Source organism: Malaclemys terrapin, chromosome 3, assembly GCF_027887155.1.
Source record: "Malaclemys terrapin pileata isolate rMalTer1 chromosome 3, rMalTer1.hap1, whole genome shotgun sequence".
In the NCBI taxonomy this organism is placed as follows: Eukaryota; Metazoa; Chordata; order Testudines; family Emydidae; genus Malaclemys; species Malaclemys terrapin.
Genome location: NC_071507.1, coordinates 111,063,824 through 111,086,312, shown reverse-complemented (window position 1 = coordinate 111,086,312; position 22,489 = coordinate 111,063,824). Strand labels below are relative to the sequence as shown.

Sequence of the window (22,489 nt, the reverse complement as noted above, 5' to 3'; positions counted from 1 at the left end):
TCAGGGTTTAGCTGATCACCATATTTGGGGGCGGGAAGGAATTTTCCTCCAGGGCAGATTGGCAGTGGCCCTGGGGTTTTTTTGCCTTCCTTTGCTGCGTGGGACACGGGTCACTTGCTGGAGGATTCTCTGTACCTTGAAGTCTTTAAACAATGATTTGAGGACTTCAATGGCTCAGACATACGTTAGGGGTTTGTTGCGGGAGTGGGTGGGTGAGATTCTGTGGTCTGCGTTGTGCAGGAGGTCAGACTAGACGATCATAATGGTCCCTTCTGACCTTAAAGTCTATGACTTTATTACTCTATTATGTGTTATATTCACACACATACATTATAAAGCTGAAGTCCTGTCTGTTTTAATTTAGACACTCACCCAACTCCAAGTTCTTTGGTAGAACAGGTATCCATACTACAGAAAACATCACTGCCCAGTTGGCACTCTTGTTGGCAAATGTTCAGCTGAGATGCCAAGGATTGAATGGACATTGAAATGCAGCTACTCTCTTACCCCTCTGGGGTGATCCTTCTCACTCACAATTAAGGAACATTGGTTGGACAGTGTGTGGGAAATTTGCACTGCCCTTTCTATGCAGTACTTGTTCTGTTAGATCTACAATTGATTCTTTAGTCAACCAAGATCTGAGCATATGTGTCTGTTTCAATAAGCATGTGCTGCTATATTATAAACTATTATAGCAGGAGAGGAAACAAGGCAGCATGTGCAATAGTTAAGGTTATGTAACAACTTCCATTCTAATACCATATTTTTCAGTCACTCATAATTTACCTATTTATCTTTGGCGAGAATGAGCAGAAAAATACTTTTTTTCCATTAAAAAATAATTCTTGCCATTTTTTTTTAACCCACACCACTACAGCCAATATGGCTGAGGTTTTAAAGGCAGAAATTGGCATGGAAATAGTCTGGGAGAAATTAGTTCTGATTTGACTGAGTTATGAGCACTTGTAAGTTGGCTTCTGAGCATATGTAATAATATTTAAATTTCTACAGATTGCATATGTGTGTGAAGCTAATTTGGGGGCTGATCCTGCATGGTACAATTGTTGCTGACTACCAAGAAGCACAGGATGCCCTCAACTCCCACTTTGCCACTTTGCAGTATCTAGCCTTCAGCTTTTCAGTGAACTGGAACTTTAATTGGTTGTAATGTACAATGGCATCTGGGACTTAGCTAGGACACCTGCAGACTTTGAAAAGTGCACAGGGGTAGAGGCAAGAATTCCTCTGGAGAAAGCAAGAAGTGCACCTACTAGCTCTGGTTTAAATTTTAACTGAGCATGTAACATGGCTGCATTTATTCTCAGCCAGTCTGCCTAGGTGTAACTTCCCCAGCTGCAGATTTCCTGGTATGTGCAGAAAAGTATCTTCTAGAGATATGCCCTGATGTATAATAATGTACATAAAACGGTGCAATATTCGATCTGATTTGAGAAATAGCTTGTGATCAGACCTAACTCAGATTGTACTTTTGTTATTTTAGGTTTCCACTTTTGGTCAAACCACATCCCCTTTCATGGGCTCTTCCAATGCAAATGCAGGTAATGATATTCAAACTTGGAGATCAGTCTGTTTTGTAGTGTGGCATTATACCAGAAGAGCAAAAAGATGTGAAGGCCGTTTACTGGCATTTACACAAGTAAACTGCCAAATTTCAAAGATCCACATTATAGATTTCCTATTATATGGGTTTTTTAAAATAGAAAAACAGTTATATAGATACCTTCTGATTTAGGGAAATGCCATTTTATTATAGTGTGATCCTGGCACTATAGATGTGGGCTGGCCTCTTTTTATGGGAGCTTATATAGCTCAGCTAAAATATCATCTATTCTGAGCTGAAACTTGACTTATAGTCTGTAGAGGGGAACAAACCTTTTCCTGTGACTTGGAAAAAAATATTCTAGCATTTTTATGTATTTAAACCCACTATAATTTTAAACTTTTCTTCCTCATTCAGACACATTTGGCTCATATCCCTTATTCCCTGAATGGATGCTTGGAGCTTCCTCATTCTTATGCCAGTCAAGGCAGAAATCTTGTGGGTGGGTAGAGAACATCACTGTTATGGAGTCTGGTTTGTGGAGAAGATTGCTAGGTTGGAAACTTAAGTCCCCAATCCCACAAACACGTGCTTGTGCTTAACTTTACTCACGAGTGGTCATATTGACTTAATGAGACTGCTCATGTGCGTAACATTAAGCAACATGTGCACAATGTTCCCAGTATATTCAAGTTCTCACCAAAACTACAAGTCACTTCCACTTCTGCCCATAAGGGAAAAGAAAGGAGAGACGTATCCCAGGCTTGGTGCCAAAAGCCTTAACAGCTTCTTGGATGCCAAAGATCTAAACCCTCTTTCATACCTTCCTGGGTGCTTAGAATCCTAATTGTTCCCTGACCATTTGCCAAAACCTCCAGCTACAATAAATGTATGCATTGTCAGTACAAATACCTATTGAATATAAAAAATGTGGAGACCAGGTAAAATAGGTTAGATATATCCAGCTGAATGGTGCAGTACCATAAATGTTGCAAGCAACAGAGGGTCCTGTGGCACCTTTAAGACTAACAGAAGTATTGGAGCATAAGCTTTCGTGGGTGAATGCCCACTTCATCAGATGCAAGTAATGGAAATTTCCAGAGGCAGGTATAAATCAGTATGGAGATAACGAGGTTAGTTCAATCAGGGAGGGTGAGGTGCTCTGCTAGCAGTTGAGGTGTGAACACCAAGGGAGGAGAAACTACTTCTGTAGTTGGATAGCCATTCACAGTCTTTGTTTAATCCTGATCTGATGGTGTCAAATTTGCAAATGAACTGGAGCTCAGCAGTTTCTCTTTGGAGTCTGGTCCTGAAGTTTTTTTGCTGTAAGATGGCTACCTTTACATCTGCTATAGTGTGGCCAGGGAGGTTGAAGTGTTCTCCTTCGGGTTTTTGTATATTGCCATTCCTGATATCTGACTTGTGTCCATTTATCCTCTTGCGTAGTGACTGTCCAGTTTGGCCAATGTACATAGCAGAAACTGCTGAGCTCCAGTTCATTTGCAAATTTGACACCATCAGATCAGGATTAAACAAAGACTGTGAATGGCTATCCAACTACAGAAGTAGTTTCTCCTCCCTTGGTGTTCACAAGTCAACTGCAAGCAGAGCACCTCACCCTCCCTGATTGAACTAACCTCGTTATCTCCATACTGATTTATACCTGCCTCTGGAAATTTCCATTACTTGCGTCTAATGAAGTGGGCATTCACCCACGAAAGCTTTTGCTCCAATACTTCTGTTAGTCTTAAAGGTGCCACAGGACCCTCTGTTGCTTTTTACAGATTCAGACTAACACGGCTACCCCTCTGATACTTGACATAATGGTTGTGTTATTCATTTTGTATTCAATCAAATCCTCCATTTTTTTTCCAATTTACTTGGAAGCTTCCAGAGAATTTTCATTTTGCACAAGAATCCCTCACTGGGGTATTATTCAGAAACCAGGAGTCTTTGATGCAGAATTTAAATGAAGTTTGCTGCTGACCATGTGAAAATAAACTACTTTAATAGCTGAACCCTTAGTATATAACAGTTTTGTTGTCACTGGGTACTACATTCAAGGTAAATTGTAAAGATAGAGTAACATAACATAATGGAACAGGCTATTATGTGTACATTAAAAACACAGACCTAGTAGTACCCTAATTTGATCTCTATGGGAAAACAGTAATATCATACATCTAAGGCTGCTTTGTTTTGGTAGGTGTGGTAAAAGGAGGCTGAATTCTCCACTAGAATTGGTCCCTCTTGACCACTGTGGCAAGATTAATTCACTTAAGCTGCCACACTGGAAGATAATTTCTAATGTTTAAGTTCCCTATGCACACTATGATCATAGTCTAAATACCAGATGACATTTTGGCCAAATTTCATCCTTATATGGCAGGTCAGTGCAAAGCCTCCTTGCCAGTAAAGATCCAGAGTAAAATCCTGGCCCCACTGAAGTCAATAACAAAACTCTCATTGACTTCAGTAGAGCCAGTATTTCATCCCTGGTGTGTCTACTCCATTCCACTGCAGGAAATACAGAGGAGCAGTCACTATTCTGGCCCAAAGAATTCTTAGAGTTTCCTGCACACAACCTGATGACTCAGACTTGGTGGCAATTGTATGTAATTTTCACCCATTCTGAATAGCCAGTATATAGGAGGCAGAGGAAGAATATCCCACTAGGGTTCTTTGTTTACTGCCTGTCAGAAGCTAATGGAATGTTATTTCTGTGTATGCATGTGACATGACATCATTGGAAGAATGTCAACAAGAAGGGGAAGTGCTTCCTGTTGTTCTATATTGGGTGTTGGGTTTAATAACTAGCAGAGGATATTTTGTCTTTATTTTTCATTAGAAACACATTTCATAGTCCCAGTGGATACCTTTTTTGTCATGATTCCAATTCTGCAGTCCTTACGGAGGCAAAAGTCCTATTAATGTCAAGCAAATCTTTATTTTGTTGGTCTCTTTTGGTACTTCCTCAGGTATTCAGCCTCTTGCCCTTACTCATCTTGTGGTGGGATCTCATGATTCTTCCACTCTTAGTCTGGGATCTGGGGACACTACCTCATGTATACCAGCCACTTATCACTCTATAGGCCAACTGTGTTTTGGGCACTTGCATTTCCTCCCTTTGGAAACTTGTGACCTGTGATATAATTACCAACAGCCTTCTTAAAACAAAATATTTTTATTTAATGATTGGAACAAACCATTCAAGGGAAAAAAGGATATAAAAATAACAAACAGCCTCTGTGCATACTTAGTGTCATCTAATCTTACACTTCGCTACAAGCTAAGTTAGATAGTTTTCCTCTTAAAATATAGGAGCAGAACCAATTCACATTCTCCTAGCAGGCCCAGATCTTCCTTTGTCTGTGGGTTTCTCAAACTGGTTCTCTCCATCTAACCCCCTGTTCAAGTTGGTTTCATTGCTCCACAAAGAGAAGGGGATAGAGCCATTAAGGTTACCTGCGCTGTTATTTCTTAATGACCTTTAAATTTAAGGGGTTAGATGACTATTATGGAGGGCCTTCTCCCTCTTTCCCTCAGTAGATAGGCTCTGCTATTCTGTCAGACCCCTAAGGTAAAATATCCATTGCCGTATATGGTCCAGATTCACTATTATTAGTTATTAAAGAGCACCCCCACATTTGTCACAAATGTCAATGGGAATTTTTGCTGAACAAGGACTGCAGGACAGAACCCTTATTAATGCAGCTGTGCCCTTGAGAATGTTGTTTGTCCCTGTGCTGCCTCATCAAAATGCCTTTCCTTTCATGTATTTAAAAATACAGTCCTAAATTTTCAAAAGTGACTAGTGATTTTCAGGTGACTCAGTTTTGAGCGCAAAGTTTGAACAAATCTGTCAATGTCATGCTCTGCTGCATAACAGATGTCTCATATGTAGGATGACCAGATAGTAAGTGTGAAAAATCGGGATGGGGGTGGGGAGTTATAATAAATAATAATATATGGAGATATACCTATCTCATAGAACTGGAAGGGACCCCAAAAGGTCATGGAGTCTAGCCACCTGCCTTCACTAAGCAGGACTAAGTACTGATTTTTGCCCCAGATTGGGCTCACAATCCTGGGTTTAGCAGGCCAATGCTCAAACCACTGAGCTATCCTTCCCCTTCTATCTGCACTGAGTATGAGCCTATGGTCCTCATCTGCCCCAGGTCAAGGGGCCCCTAGTGCCTAGTAGAAACAAACATAGCAGCAGCAGGGTTCCACAGAAAGCTAGAGGGAACTAGGGTGACCAGAGAGCAAAAGTGAAAAATCAGGATGGGGGTGGGGGGTAATAGGAGCCTAGATAAGAAAAAGACCCAAAAATCTGAACTGTCCCTATAAAATCGGGACATCTGGTCACCCCAGTGGGAACATTAATTGCTTTTTTTGAGGAAGAGGGCAGAATTTGAATTTTTGTGAAGCAGGGCAGAGGCAATATCTTCTTGAAGGGGAAGGGGTATTCTGGAATTCTCCATACCCCACCAGGCATAATTTGTTGCCTTTCCAAACCCTCCCCACTTTTCTTTGTCTGGCTACAGGCCTGCCTTGGTGGAGTGAAGGACAGATCCCTTAGGTGTACTGGGAGTTCTGTGCATCTCTATGTATGACAGTTTTTGCCAGTGAGAGTCCATAATCCTTCCTACTAGGTTCCTTTTCCCCTGAGCTAGTGAGAGTGGGGGGAGGGTACCATATGGGGAGATCAGCTACAATCACTGCTGAGAAAATCACATATGGAACTGCACAGAACTTGGCAGCTATACCTGAGTGACCATAAAGGGGCCTGATATTCAGAGAGCTGGTGCTCAGCACTTTCTGAAAATCAGGTCCTCTTTAACACATTTCAAGTTGGGTGCCTAAAAATGGAGGCATCCAAAATCCTTACGTCATTTTTGAAAATTTAGGTCATTTTTTTTTTTCTTCAATTTATCTTTAGATATTTGCACAGCTCCCATCTCATTATATAATGACATAATTCTAGTATCTAGCCTGAATCGGTAATACAGACTTCTTTTATCATCTTGGTATTTAAACTAAGCTTTGGGATTTGTAAGCTTTGTGAGTTCATGCACGTACTCTTTAGAAAAATGATCAGTATTTGGCAACAGCATCAACACAAACACCTATTCAACTAGAATCAAAAATATTTGCAGGGAAACCAAATTTAGCTATTCCAAACACTGTCAGTAACAATACTCCCAAAAATCACTCTAACCACCATGCAGGTATTCAGGAAATAAGTGTTCAGCATTCTCTTATTCTGAGTACAAGTGGAGTACTTGTGTTATATTAAATGGTAATGTTAAAAGAACACATTTAAATAATTAATATATTTTTACTCACTGTATATAACTAACCCATTATTTTGTTACCGTAAATTTGTTGGATTGCCAGAATAGGAATGGGGGAAAGATGGAAGAAGAGATTAAAAAAAAAGAGAAGAAAGAAAAAAACTTTAATCTCAGATTCTTTTTCTCTGATCAAACAGCCATCTACTAAAAACTGCTGAGGCAAGGTATTTTCTGTGATGCAACATTCAGGCCCAAGTTTAAATACTTGGTTTCAGTTCTAACTTCAAATTTGCATCCTTTTTGGGCTTGTTTGACCTTTATGACCAAATTCTGTCTGTGGGTGCACTCTCCTGGCTTCCATTGAATTAAATAGGAGCTAGACATGTATATGAAAGCAGAATTTGGACCTGAGTGTAGTTGTTTGTTTCATTATATTCAAAAATAATCATATGCATAGCTTTCAAACTTACCAATATTAATATTTTGAGAAATGTTTAAGCATGAATCACCATATTTTTTAAAACTAGTGAAATCTATATTTTATGCTAGTGAGTTAGATTAAAATAAAACAGAAAGTCTTAGAAACATTACTGAAGTTTTCTGTTTGCAATCTTCAAAGCAAAAAGAGGAAAAATATTTCAAATATAAATAAAATGTGTTGAGTACCTTATCGGGCATATTCCTTACACAACTTAGTAAGAAATGCACCACTGTGATATGACGTACAAGGGAAAACCAAAGTGATAGACAGAAATTATCAGTTCAGGTGGAATGACCTACACACTGATTTAAATAGTATAGAATTCTATCACTTTTAAAATGTGATATTTTCTGTAGGACCCAGTTAATTTAATACTATTAAAGAAAAAATGTCATTATTTGGTACCTATTTGCCTACATACATCTTAGTAACACTGGGCACAATGACTTCAGCTGGAGTTACGGATAAGGCTATGATTATGTTATGGAGGTCACGGAATCTGTGACTTCCAGAAACCTCTGTGACATTTTCTGCTTCAGCCCTGGGGTTGCAGGGTTGGAGCTGTCAGCCAGCAGGGATGCCAGAGCTCTCAGCTGCGGGGGCCCCACAGCTCTAAGCTGCCAGCTCTGGAGCTCTCAGCTGTGCTCCCCCCCCAGCTCTCAGTCCCCGCAGGCAGTGGGGGGCCCTGCAGCTCCCAGGCACCTGCCTGGAGCGCCAAGACACTGGAGCTCTGAGCCACAGCATGGCCCCCCACAGGTCTGAGCTACCACAGGCGGCCCCTGGAATTCTGAGCCACCACAGGCGGTGAGGGCCTCCGGAGCTCCCAGCCGTGCAGTGACAGGTGGCCCCCGGAGCGCCGGGTAATGGTGGGGGGGTCCCCCAGAGTTCCAAGCTGGGGCGGGGGCCTGGCAACTCCCAGTTGCCAGTCCTGGAACTCCAAGCCTCCACGGGCAGCGAGGGGCCCACAGCTCCCATCTGCTGTGAGCAGCAGCAGGTGGGTGCTGGACCCGCCCACTTCCCATTTTGTCAGGGTTGTTTTTAGTAAACATCATGACAGGTCCATGACATTTACTAAAAATTACCATGACAAAATCTTAGCCTTAGTTTATTGGTACTCAGTATTTGTGAAAATCATTTTCTGAATAAATTTCATCTCTTCATTCTTCACTGTGTTAAAGTAAAAAATATTCTCTTTCTTTAGTATCTTTTGGATCATTGCTCTGTAATAGTTTAAATCTATGGTTTTAAAGTATGTCGATTATCTAATTAAGCTAATACATATTCTGTAATTAGTTTCTTATTACATGTTTAATGAATGGAATTGATGCCTATGCAGAGTATCTGACCTAAACAGCTATAAGAAATGTCAAACATGACACAGTTGTGATGTGTAACACTAAGGCCCCAATTCTGCAAATGAGTCTGGGCTTGACTTTACTACCATCAATGGATCCACCCATGCTAGTAGAGTTAAACAAATGTATAAGTCACTGCAGTATGGAGCCTTAGTAAGGCCCTTATTCAGCAAGGTACCTAAGCATGTGCATAATTTAAAGCACTTGAGTAGCCCCAAGTTACATATATTCTTAAATAAATATCTTGCTGAATGGGGGCCCAAGATTGAAAGATCTTCTCCTGGCAGGGACTGTGTAATGTTATGAATGTATAGTGCCAAACACAATGGAGTCTCAATCTTGATTGGGCCTCCAGGTGTCTACTGCAATACATACATAACAAACACTATTTATAATAAAGGTGGCCATTTATTATTTTTTGTTTTTTATGTAGGCCTTTTAGCTACGTTTCAGAGTAACAGCCGTGTTAGTCTGTATCCGCAAAAAGAAGAACAGGAGTACTTGTGGCACCTTAGAGACTAACAAATTTATTAGAGCATAAGCTTTCGTGGACTACAGATCCGAAGAAGTGGGCTGTAGTCCACGAAAGCTTATGCTCTAATAAATTTGTTAGTCTCTAAGGTGCCACAAGTACTCCTGTTCTTCTTTTTGCCTTTTAGCTAGTTATCCTTGACTTTCATGGATGAGCATTTGTTGTCATGTGTTAATTTGTTGTTATTAATATTTAGTGCTGATATTTGTCATCCACTTGAAATATTTATTCCTGTTCATTATGAGTTGTGATCACCTGGGCCTGATGCTGCCATTGACTTTATTTACATTTCCAAATACAGAACAATGGAAATTTTGAGTGTGGATCATTGGCAGGATGAGCAAAAGGAAACTCAAGATGCTAAGTCTGAAGTTATATATGTTATATATACAAGAATAACGGATAACAAAATATTGAAAGCTGAAAATTCAGTTTTGATTACTTATTTTTCAAACTTAAAAGGAAAAGTAATTCTTCTGTCTGAAAAATTTCTACTTATTGTTAGACCCCTTATGATACTATAACTACAATTATTGTTCTTTTTTCAGTTTGTTTACTTTGTACATTTGAGAGCACTCTGTGTACAGTCAATTTCATTTTCTCTGTGTAGTTAATTAGGCCTTGTGCCCATGTGCTGCTGCATTGAATTCAGTGGGTTTTTCCACACTGGGACTCCATTTGGGTGCAGGGGTCTGCACTAGCAGATTAGGGGCCTTCAATTGTCAGCTTTCTTTGGACTTTTTGTACTGCAGTAAGGGAGAGTTATTGGTAAAAATAGGATATTGTGATAGTGAACTGTGATACCTGAAATTACTTTTTAAACTTATAAACTAATTAGATTTCAAGCTAACTGTGTCCCTTTATTATTGAAGATTTTAGCATTGCACAAACAATATTTTTGTGTAACACAAAATTAGGTTGATACTGTGCTGAGCTAGATAAGGGAAGACCCCCCAACACCTATATGGAGCTTCACTATCCAGTGCAAAGGTCTGCTTGTGTAGAGCAGCTTGCAAGATCAGGATCTTAATTATTGTCATGTACTCATCATATGTTTCACCTAGTTCTGTAGTTGTTTTTGTGTCCCCCCCCCCATATGGGGGCATATTCCTATATATAAAACCTTTTCCAGACTCCTGGTACTGACTGCACAGATTTAACAGTACCTGATGGGACTTATTACTATTAGATCCTCCCCCTATAAAGAAAAGTAATATTTAAAGGAACCTCAAACCTAAAAATAGTAAACGACTGCTGCATTTTTCTCCTTATTATTCCTTCAACGTCGGCATTAAATCAGTGGAGATGATGCACCTAAGCCGTAGCTGTTGTTTGTGGCTGTATTTTTGGTAACACTGATTATTGCTGCTGCTGCTTCCCGGAGGCTCAGGCGCAGCGGCAGCTAGAGCGAGGGGAGGAAGAATGAGACACCCCGGCGGCAGCGGCAGCAGCAGTTTCCCCTTTCCCCAGCCCTGACTCCACGGGCGCATGCTCACTTGTGCCCGCAGCCCTGGACCATATTTGTCAGGACTACTCGAGAGACGGAGAAAGAGAGATTGGGGGGGTAAGAAGCGGCTGGTTCTGATCTAATCTGTGACCCCGTTAGGGCGGTGCAATGCAAACGGCTGGTGATGGTTTTTAATTTCCCCCCTTAGGTGAAGATGAAAGTTAGAGAGCGCGCGAGAGATAAAGGGAGACGCACCTCCTCTCCCTTCCTTACGAAACATATCTGGGGAAGCGGAGAAGGGTGTGTGTATGGGGGGTAGGGGGCTTCTCCACCCCCACCTCTGCAGCAAGGATGGAACTTAATGCAGGGGAAAGTGGGCAAGTGACTCTCAAGTGGCTGGAGAGCGGGTGGGTCACTGGGTATCTCCCTAAATAATAAGTGTGTGAGTGTGAAAGAGGAACAAAAGAGAGAGCGAGAGAGGTGCCTTGTATTTATTTATTTTTCTTCCCAAACACACGAAGGGTGGACTAGAGAGAGGAGGGAGCTGCTGGGAAATGTGGACGGGGGGAGCGGGGGTTGGAGGGAGGAGGAAGGAGAGAAACATTTTGCAGACCTGCCCCACCAATGAGCTTGTCAGTTGGCTCCATTTAATGACACTTATGGGGCACTGTTGTGTCGCTAGGAACAATGTAACGTGGGTGCAGCGGCTAGAATTTGGAGGGGGGGGGAGTGCATGAGTGTGTGCGTGTGAGGTTCATATTGGCAGGTTCCCGACACCCCAAAGGGAAGAGAGGCGTAAGGGCTTCAGGGCGCAATGGGCAGAAGACAGGGGCTTTTTCACACCCCGATTTTCGCGTCTTGAAGCGGCGAGCGGTGGCGGCTGCCGGGATATACCGGTTGAACGTGCAGCGTGTCCCTTGTGCAAAGGCCTGTTCAGCGCACAGCAGAGAGAGTTTGCATTTTCTTCTGCTTCTACACTTTGTGTGAGTGTGTATGAGGGATATTTAAAATATCATCTCCCAATTTCCGCCATTTTGGGGAAAGTTTGCACACACACACGTACAAAAAAAAAAAAAAAAAAAAGGAAAAAAAAGAAGCTCCTGGCAATTTTTTAAGAAAGGGGTGGGGGCGGGGGGCAGTCTGGCTGGAGCGTGTTTGGTTCCTGTCGGTGGCGTGTGCGGAGCTTCTCTCTCTCTGCTGTAGACGTGGGGAGTGGGGTGGCTCCTGGCTCTCCGAGGGGGCTGTATGCGATTCATGGGGGGCTTGGCTCCTGTCACTCTAGGGACTGTAGAGTTGTGCTGGGGGGCTTCTGGAGGACGGCTTCTGTGTGTGCGCGCGCGCGTGCTGACACACGTGTAGAAATGTGTGCCGGGGGGGGGGGGGCAGCAGTTCCACAAGTTGTGGATTGTTGCTTACCCTATAGATTTGGGGGGGGGGGAGTATTCTCTCCCCCCCCCCGCTTCCTGCAGCCTGTGTGCACAATAACAGGATATCTACCAGCCACTTGCTCTAATGGGTGATGAGGCAGCAAGTTGGGGTGGGGGTGGAAGGCGCTCGCACAAAGCGCCCGCCCGCCCCCTCCCCAGCGACGGGAATGAACGTGGGACACAGAGCGGGCCGGGGAACACAAGCTTTGCTAAGCGGCCGTGGGGGAGCAGACGTGCAGGGGGCGGACTCAAGTTCCTCCCCCCCCCCGTTCCTCTTCCCCCTCCCCCCCCCCCATCGTGGGAGCGGACGCGCCCGAGAGCGTGAGAGAAAAGTTTTCGCGAGGGGCTGGCTGCGCCTCCCCAAGGCGGGAGGCTGGGGATGCGGAGAGTAGCTGGCTCCTGGGGGAGGGAGAGTCCTCCCGCAGCTCTGCCTTTACCTTCCCCTTAGGAAGGAGGGTAATTTCTCTTCCAGGGGACTCTGGAGATTGGCTGAGCACGAGCGAGGAGGGTTCACTAGCAAATCTCCCGAGTCCGCCGGAGAGCACTCGCCCTCCTCCCCGGGGGTGGGGATGGGGGAGGAGAAGGTAAGTTTCCCTCTGACTTGGGTTGAGTGAGGGAAGTCAACCTCCCCTTCCCGGATCCCGGCCCCGTCTGCAGCAAGGGGGTGGGGGTGGGGAATCACAGGGGCCCGGTGCACAAGCAGAGTCCCTCTCTCGTTATGCAACTTCCTCAGGAGCGCTTTGCGCCCAGTTCCTACCCGCACAACTGCGCGCTCGCTCCTGCGCTCACCCTCGGCGTGGGCATTGCTGCCGGGCAGACAGCTGAGCGAGGAGCGCTCCCTTCTGCCTGCCCCCGCCCCGTGCTGATTCCCTGGCGCTTTAATTGCGCGGGGTAGGCTTTGCCCGTGTTTATCTACTAAGAACCGCGTCGCTCTGTTGTTGCGCAAACCCTCCAGCAGCCTGTGCTCTGGTGGGATTGTTAATCGTGGGGACGCCAGGAAGGTGCATGCAAATACTTTCGGCGTTTTGATTTCTGCCCTAGTTTTCGGGAAGATATGGATCTGAGTTCAGTACTTGAAAGTTTCAAGTGCAGCAAAAGAATGCAGCAAAAGTGGCCAAGGAGGGACCTCTACTGGTGGAACTGAGATATCCACCCTAGGGAGGAAAATGCAAAGTCGGCCTGCAGTTTGTAGTTACCTCTGATTTCCTTTTAGATGTCAAGATTAATCTCAAAGGAATGCTCAGGCAAAAATACTGATTAAGAGCATGTTTCTTCTACTGTTCCTGTACAACTCTAGATGTACATTTTGAAAAGTGACTAGTGGGTTTTTTGGTCCCCGTGCCCCCCCTTCCCCACTTGTCACCATAAAGGGGTCTGGTTTTCAGAGGTTGGGTTCTCAGCAGTTCCTGAAAATTAGGCCCCTTAAGGTATCATTCACAGACTAGGCACAGAAAAATGCCTAGCTTTTGATATTGTAGGTCACGGTTGTTTTCTTGAATTATCTTTATTACTAATAACACCATGTGTAATAAATTTGAAAGTTTTAAAACTAGTTAACTTTTAGGCAGTTTAATTTTGCAATTTTACTCAGATTGACCACAGCTGGTCATTTTCACTTTTGTTTTTACTCATGAATTGGCACCATATTTTTAGGGCTAGCAATAGAACGGTGAGTGTTGAAATAAAAACCGAAACACCAAGTTTTCTATTCACATTGTTTTAAAAAAGCTGATTTTACCAACCCCCCCCAACCCCCCCCCCCAAAAAAACTATGTTCTAAAATAATAAAATATTTCTAAGCAACTTTAAACATAATGTGCACTTTAGGAGAGTGATTCCTTACAAAGGAAAAGTATATGATTCCCAATAGCTTGGGTAACTGACTTTAATATTAACATCTATGGGAGAAAAACTAGAGATTGAAGATGCTGGGTCATTTTGTTTAAATTCTGAGAAGTGTGGTTTAATTGGCATTCTCTGTAGTATATGTTCAACTGCTATGTACAGTCTAATTTTTTTAAATGAATCAAGCAAATGAAGTGCTATAGATCTGTCTTCTCTTTGGGAGACTATTCCATAGTGTAATAAACATATTTGTTATGAAATGTTCATTTACATTTAATTTGCTGTTAATGTTATATCTTTCATTTTAAGTCAGCTTCATTTAATCACTTTATCTAGAAGGGTGCTTTTAAAAGTCCCAAGAGCTTGTAAGAAAAAAAGGAATTGTTTGACTACATTGTGAATGTTTGTTTTCCTCTTAATGACCAAACACTTGTTGAGTTTAATTGGGCTTCACCTGTTGTATGTGGAGAGAGCAGAGGGATTGCTGATTGAATGGGTGACTTTATTTTTTGTGTTACTTTATTTACCCTTCATCTTTTTTTATGCTGCTTATAATTAGGATGGAGGAGTGTGTATGTTGTGGAGGCGGAGACTGAGGAATCAATGGCTGCACAACATGGTGATTACAAAAGACAGAGAGTGATTGTGCATATGTAGTAGTAGCTTGTTGAGTACTTCAAGAGCAGATCTGCTGATCATAAGAGCAAATGTGCTGTGAACTACACGAAGTCTGAGAGAAAGAAAAGTCTGTAAATGCAATAATGCAGTGGCTATATTAAGAGCTGGAGAGACTTGAATTCTGTGTTAAAGACAAAGTGGCAGATGGGAGCTGGTCACTGAGCAGAAAAGAATGGCCAACTATGCAGTGAAATTAACTAGGGGGATCTTATTTCTCCTAAAAATGAATATTTCAAAGTAAGTGAGATGAAGTACCGCAGAAAGATTCTATGAAGTACAGTACTGTCCAGAGAGACATCCAATCAGGAGTTGTGAAGAACCAGTACTTTTAGTCCAAGGAACAAATAAAAGTAGGCTGAAGTTTATTGTAAATCTTGGCCATCTGGCTCAAATCATTAAGAGAAACTAAAGAACGGGGCATCAGAGTTCTTTTGCTTAGAAATACTGTCTATTAGATTAAACCTCCACTCAGGACTGCATACACCATAACAGATTACACAACCGATCAAGTGGTTCACTTGAAAAATTTTGCCTTTGTGTCGTCTCTAAACAACATTGGAGATATCAGTGATAGACTTTTTTAGATTGGTGGCATAACTGTTTACTGAGTAAGTATTATTATGGTGCTCTAAACTATGGATAGTTAAAAAGACATTAAACAAGGGCTGTTTCTGTTAGAAAATATTACCCATTTTCTAGCAGTGGTGCAGCAATTTTAGTGTTAGCAACGGTGTAAACACACAAGCAGAGATGGGGCTCAGGTGCAAACATCTTATACCTTTACTAGCAGAGATGGGGTGCAGATGCATTGTTGCTGAAAAATGGGTGCCAGATTTTCTAGTATAGATGCACCTGGAGAACATCTATGGAGAAAGACTTTAAACTATCATACTGGTAGGGAGGTACAACCATATGGAAGTGTTGCTGAAGAATCCAGTGAAGAGGAAAGATGTAACAACTAAAATAAGAAAGTGGATAGAAAGGAGATAGAAATAATATTAAAGGGATATACCCTAAAAGCTACTCAGTTTTAAAAAAGAGTAAGTTACAAATTATTACAAATTATTACCTGCGCTTGGGTCCCTCTGCCAGTGTTGATGGTTTTACGGTCACAAATTCTTTTTTTTTTTTAAGTAGCTTTTCTCCCAGTGGCTAAATTAAAGACCTCCATGAACAGTTATAGGAGCCTGACTGATTAGATATGGAAAAAAGTGAAACTTTCTGTACACAAAGTGCTGTCAAATGCACAAAGTAAACAAACTGTAAAAAGAGAGATATTTTTCTCTAATATCTTTTCTTTAGTTGTATTTGGTGTTTGTGACAGTACTTTAAAGAGACTCAGGGGTGTGACTTTTTTTTCTAGTTCATGGCACCCCTGTAAGTAGTGAGGGGAAAAAATTAAGAAAGAAAGAAAACCGTTAGTGTGTAGGGGGAGTAAGAGTGTGAAATATACCCAACCTGCTTCCCACAGAGGATAATTAAATGATCACTTAAAGGGATGGTGGGCCCAATCTAGTAATTTTACAGTGAGGAAGGGGTAATTCTACTCCTAGTACTCCAACAAGTGCAGTCCCACTGCATTTGTTGTCAATGGGACTATAATTTACACAGATCTGTGACTAGAAAAGGAGGAGCCTGGGTTGTCTGAGGAGAGGCTTTTTGCAGGTGGCAATGTCTAACTTTCCCAGCATGTGGCTTTGTGGGGCATGGTGGTGCTGGTATTTTTCAGCCTACCTGTGATACTAGGTTGCCTCCTTTTGCTCTCTGTAGTAACAGCAGCCCTTGACAATTTTCACTTAGTTCAAGGGCTGAGCCGCTGCTACTTACGAGTCCATCACTGGTACCATAAGAGAAAATGGATAGCCTTTCAGCTCCCATTGGATAGAGGTTATAGATTAATAGGTTGGGAGCCCTAATGCATTGTATCGCCATCTGACCCACACACTTTCACTCTTATGCATTACAGCAAAGACATATGCATGTCTGTCTGTCTAATCTACTTACCTAGGTCCCGTATACTAAACCCATCGTAGTGGTACCTAAGTGTCTGAAAAGAGTGATACACAAGTAGGTTCTGTTGACCCGGTAGTAATATCTCTAATTTTGAGATCCACTGTCTTCATTGCTGAGCATTTCTGTAATGAATTGGGCCCACTCTCTTGCTAAAAATTATACATACAAGTTCTCTTCAAATTTACAGATAAGACCTTAGATTATCAGAACTTGGGTAGGTGACAGGTAACTTTTTCAAGCATTGACTTAAATAATGAATGCTTCTACTAGCATTGATTTTTGACGCATTCAGTACCTAACCTTACAATTACTTTTTTTTTTTTAAATGCTTGCACATTTAATTGACATATCCCTCCCATATCTTTGCTTGAAATCTTTAAGTAGAGAAACTTGCAACAGATGAGACTATCTTAATTTTTTTAACTCTATTATTCTTTGTGTCTGTTCTGTGATGCATGCATTCCTTATTGATTCCAGTTGGTAAAGATAAATGCTTTTCTAAAGAAGGTGTGCAATCTTATTTCAGATACTTGTTTGTTTTAATAAAAATGTTAAATATGTATAAAGCAGAAAGCTCATATTCAAATATTTAAGCTGTGCTTTGCCTCTTCAAACCGCAGAAACATTAATTAATCCTCACAACACATCTGAAAATACTATGTTTTACAGATGAGAAAATTAAGGAGAGAAGTGATTTCTTCAAGGCATATGGCAGATGCTGCCATAGGTCCTAATCTAAAGCCCATTGAAGTCAATGGAAAGGTTCTTATTGATTTCAATGGGCTTTATATCAGGCTTTTTGAACTCAGATGTTCTAAGCTCTTAGTGTAATCTAACGATTAGGACATAGAACCGTCTCTTGCTGTTAAGGTTTGGCACAATACTTCCATTATTTGGCCACAACTTATCTCTCTATATGACTACTATTTTCATAAAGCACCATATATGATTTGCAAAATGGGGTATTATCAATTCAAAGAACCATCAAATCAAAGCTTTAAAGGATAAAAAGAAAATAAGGAGTTGATAGATACACAGTAGTCTTCATTATTCTGTGTTATATAGATGTAGATACAGCATATGATTTTTATCCTTTCCTTTAATTTCTTCACTGCTGTTCTAATTTCTTTCATTGGCCTGTTTCTTTCTCCTTACCACCTACAGTAGAGGAAGTTGTTTAGAGCTAGCAGTCTCAGATTTTTCTTCATTTTTATAGTCAAGACCCCAGGAAGCAGAGATTTTGTCGAATACAGGTGCCTCTAGCAACTAAACTTGTTATTGGTCAGCACAATATAACAGTCCCATGGTATTATCAGCCCATGGAGAGAGGACTGTCCTGAAGTCTAGAAGAGAGTACCAGTGATTGAAAATAAAAATTGTGCCTGTAATGTTGGTTTAATTTTTTTAAAAAAGGAAAAACACGAATGAGTGTTGTTTGCATCCTGAACCCTATTTTTTTTTGCTCTGTTTTTTATGCTTGCCGAACAGTAGAGTCTAGAAAACATGTTAATCACTTCTTGAGGCCTTCAGTGGAGAGATGGTTAGCTACAATCAAATTAATATGTATATGGCCTGCTTGAGAAACACATACATATAGCCCTTTGTGGTCAATATTCCCTTTTCTTCTGTCTCTTAAAAATATATATCTTGTTTAAGAAGATTAGGTTGTAAGGGTTATTTTTCCTTCCTAATTAATTCTTCTCAAATGACAGTGCTACAGAGCATTCTCCGTGCTGAGAGGAGCACCAGCAGAGACTGGGGAGACAGCTGTAATTTCTGTCTGCCCCTCCCCAGTAAGAGGCAGGACCTTCTCTGGCAAGGTATTGGGCAACTGGGAGAAGCATGCCTCAGCAGCCTTAAGCCATTAGAACACTTACACTATAACAAATAAACCTACAGATTGGATTACTGCAGTGTGCTGTAAACGGGGGGATATTTTAAGATTACTTGGAAACTTCAGCTAATACAGAATGCAGCTGCCCATTTGCTTAGCCAAGCTACTCAGAGCACATTACACCAGTCATCTTAAAACTGCATTGGCTTCCAGTTTGTTTCCAGATACAATCCAAGTTGTTAGCTCTTTATGGTTTATGGTTTGGATCATGTGTTTCCGTGAGAGGACTGCCTCTATCTTTAGGTCCTACTATTGTATTTTAGATCAGCTGCAGCATGCCCAGAGTTATATGTCTGTAAGTTGGAGAGGGGATTCTTGGTGGGTCTTAGTTTTGGAATTCACTTCCTTCCTTGGTCAGATGGAGTTCATATCTGTTGAACTTTGGTGATATCTGAACATCCCTCTCACTATAAATGTTAGAATATAGTTTTTTTTTTTTTTTTTTTTTTTTTGCAGGTCTAGGATTTGTTTAGTTTTACACTGGGCTGGTGTAGATTTATTTATACTTTTTTATTAAAAAAGAATATTACGTGCACCTAGAACACATTTTATAATCTCATTATATTTAATCATAGACATTAGAGCTAAAAACCATCCAGTTCATCTTCCTGCCAATTCAAGATTGTAAAGTTTTGTCACAATACTCTCTTTAGGCCCAGATGCCTGCCTCTCAAGTCTCTGAACCCCAGCTATCACATGCACAGGAACAGTGGTTCCTCATTGAGGTCCTACACTCTTACTCATGTTGAGTAGTACCTCTTTAGTGGGACTATTAATGAAATAAGGCATTACTCACAGTGGGTAAAGGTGGTAGAATCAGGCCCTGGGAGAACTACTGCTAAAAATGGAAGGAAAACCTACCGAAATGTAAAGGCTATCACAATTGTGGACCCCAAAATAGAGACTAAATATTGAAATGACCACTTCTAAGGGAAAGCTGGACAGCGTAACCTAATCTAATTGCATACTGTTCCTTGAGTTAGAGCTGTTTGAATAACTCAAAACATTTTTATTCTCAAATTTTTTTTCATAAACTTTCAAAAATCCTAAATTCCCTTCTGCTGTGTTTACGCCCCTTTCTTAAACTCTGCTTTCTGTGACTGAACAAGTGAGTAAATTCACTTAGAGCAGTGTTTCTGTAAACAGCATATTTTAAGAAAAGATTGGAGAATATTTGTGGGAAATTGATTTTGAACTTTTAAACAGGAACATTCCCACCAGAAACCTGATTCTCAGAATAATTATCAAACACTTCTGGAACAGAGACAATACTGTGTGACTTACATGTCCAATTGAAACCAACCAACATTTTGAATTTCAAATATTGAATACTTGGAACAAACTGCTTGCAAACGATCTGCAAGCTAAGTTTTAGTCTCAGAAAGTATTTTGTAAATAAATATGAATAGCAACTAAAGTTGAAAAAACTGTAAGCTGCTAATGGACAGTTCATGAACCAAAAGAGAAACTAAACTATTGGCTACAAATAATTCACTTGTACAGATTATAGTAGTCTTTAAAAAAAGACTCTGGTTTCACTTTGGTTTCACTTTGAACAAACAGAAAATCAAGTGCAGTTCCATAATTTGAAGATTCTTGGGTTTACAAGAATGTGAGGAAGGTGAAGAGTTAATATCCTTGCTTGACAAATGGCTGCTAGAGATTTTGCAATTCAATGTAACTGATGACCCTTTCATGATTGCCAGGGGGATTGGATCACAACCGGGGAAAGTGACAAGTGCTGTATAACTATTATTTCTTGTGTAACTGATTTGAGAGAGACTCCTACAGCAGCAAAGGGCATTGAAATCCATCATTTATAAGGGTAAACAAATCCTTTTTCTTTTGGGTTCGCTACAGTGAAGCAAAAGGAGATCTAATAAAACAACAACGCTCCAAGTGTGTGTGTGCGCGTGTGTATAAATATATATATTTAAGAAGATGTTTGCATAAAGTATTGTATACATTATGTTCAACTTCATGCCTGGGGTAAAGACTAGTTGGAGGATTTTGTTTATTCTGAGTCCACCAGCAAACTCTATTGTGAACTCTAGAAGTGAGGTTTAATTTGAACTTGGGTAAGAAACTCACCTAAGCATATTACCAGCTATAAAGAAAAGCTAGCTTTCTTAATCAGTACTTGACATATATGCTTGTATTTGTTTCTTGCTTCCTCCGTGTATAAAAAATGCAATTTTCTCATGTAAGCCTGTGTGCAATTTGAATTTTCTGATTTCCCTCCTATCCAGCCTATCCCCATTAATGAATGGTGGATGGACTGCTGGTGGGTTTTTTTTTTTTTTTTTTTTTTTTTTTAAGGATTACCAAAGATAGGCGCCTTACTTTTGTGGCATTAGCTCATATTTTCTGCACCTTGATAAAGCAAGTTATGTGTGTTCTGGATGTGAGTGGAAGGACAATTTGATATTCATTGTGTAAAGTGTGCTTGAAGAAATGTCCATGAATGAAACATCAACTCGGAGTTAGGTTTTATCTGAAAATGTTTTCTCTTTTATTTTTTCCAGTGCATGCATCATGAATGAATCTGCCTCGAGTGCAAGTGGCCAAGAGTTTGATGTATTTAGTGTTATGGACTGGAAGGATGGCATAGGTACACTGCCAGGAAGTGACCTGAAGGTAAGATAATATAATGTGTTTTTAAAAGACTGTAATAAAAACTGCATAAATGCATAGGGAAGAGGGGGGAGTATGTATCATTCACTGGTCAGTGGGTGTTGTGTTCCTCTCTGTACCTGGTCCACAGAGGATATGAGTCTGTTACAACCCTCAGCTAAAGGTTATTTAAGCTGAAGCTGTAGAAACTCATGCTTTTAGCTCTAGAGGTCCCTGGTTTAATCCCTGGTGTCTGTTAAAATGGCAGCTGTCACATAGACACACAAATACACAGGATAAGCATGAGTACAACTCTTAAGCCAGAGTTTGAGTGCCCAAAAGCCAGTAAGTCTCAAAAGCTGAGGCTGAACAATCAACTTTAAAACGATACTGTCGATTTTAAATCTGTTGTTGTTTGCAGTGTTGTTGTAGCTGTGTTGGTCCTAGGATGTTGGTGAGGTAATGTTTTTTGTTGGACTAACAGACCTGAAGAAAAGCTCTTCGTAGCTCAAAAGATTGTCTCTTTCACCCTCAGAGATTACCTCATCCACCTTGTCTCTCTAACTTCAAATCTAATCAATTTTAAAAATGATGCACATAAATGGGGAAATTCCCCCCAGTAGGGGTATTAAATGAATACATCTGATTGTTAGGACATTTTAGAAGTTTGAATAATACTTCTGTTTTATCTTTTCCAAAGTATAGATCATGACTGCATGTTTACTAGGGTGTAATGATAAGTAACATTTTAAATATTAGGAAATACTAAAGTTAAAAAAATAAAATATACATTTATATCTAGTAGTTCCGGTTTTTCTCTTTAGGCTTTCAAGCCTGCTTGCAGAAGGCCTTCAGCTGCTTAACAAAAGATATGGCTAGTATATCAGAGACCCTTTCTCACAAAGTTGTTATTAATGAAAATAGAATTTTTATGTAATTCCACTCAGAATGATATTGGTGAGGTGTTTTTATAGTATATTTTTTAAACAGGGTCTCAGATATTCATTTATAAAACGAACAGGAATACTTTTGTCACCTTAGAGACTAACAAATTTATTTGAGCTTAAGCTTTCGTGGGCTACAGCCCACTTCATCAGATGCATAGAATGGAACATATAGTAAGAAGATATATATACATACAGAGAACATGGAAAAGGTGGAAGTAGCCATACCAACTGTAAGAGGCTAATTAATTAAGTTGAGCTATTATCGGCAGGAGAAGGAAAAAAAAACTTTTGTAGTGATAATCAAGATGGCCCATTTTAGACAGTTGACAAGAAGGTGTGAGGATACTTAACATGGGAAAATAGATTCAATAACTTGATGATCACTACAAAATTTTTTTT

At 40.7% G+C, this 22,489-nt stretch overlaps 1 protein-coding gene across 4 annotated transcripts in view; it reads left to right on the top strand.

The window, feature by feature from the left end:
- The first annotated feature begins 10,717 nt into the window (after nucleotides 1-10,717).
- Nucleotides 10,718-22,489, top strand: part of L3MBTL3 (L3MBTL histone methyl-lysine binding protein 3) — a 164,156-nt gene continuing 152,384 nt past the window's right edge. Inside the window, exons 1-3 of one of the 4 annotated variants that reach the window (XM_054024216.1) lie at nucleotides 12,617-12,684; nucleotides 14,505-14,564; nucleotides 21,056-21,167. In XM_054024216.1, coding sequence (XP_053880191.1) covers nucleotides 21,066-21,167 — 102 coding nt within the window. In that variant the 5' untranslated portion in view covers nucleotides 12,617-12,684; nucleotides 14,505-14,564; nucleotides 21,056-21,065. Of the gene's footprint in view, nucleotides 10,791-12,451; nucleotides 12,685-14,504; nucleotides 14,565-21,055; nucleotides 21,168-22,489 lie in introns of those variants that run through there. The other 3 variants (XM_054024215.1, XM_054024218.1, XM_054024217.1) reach the window with 3 other exon arrangements.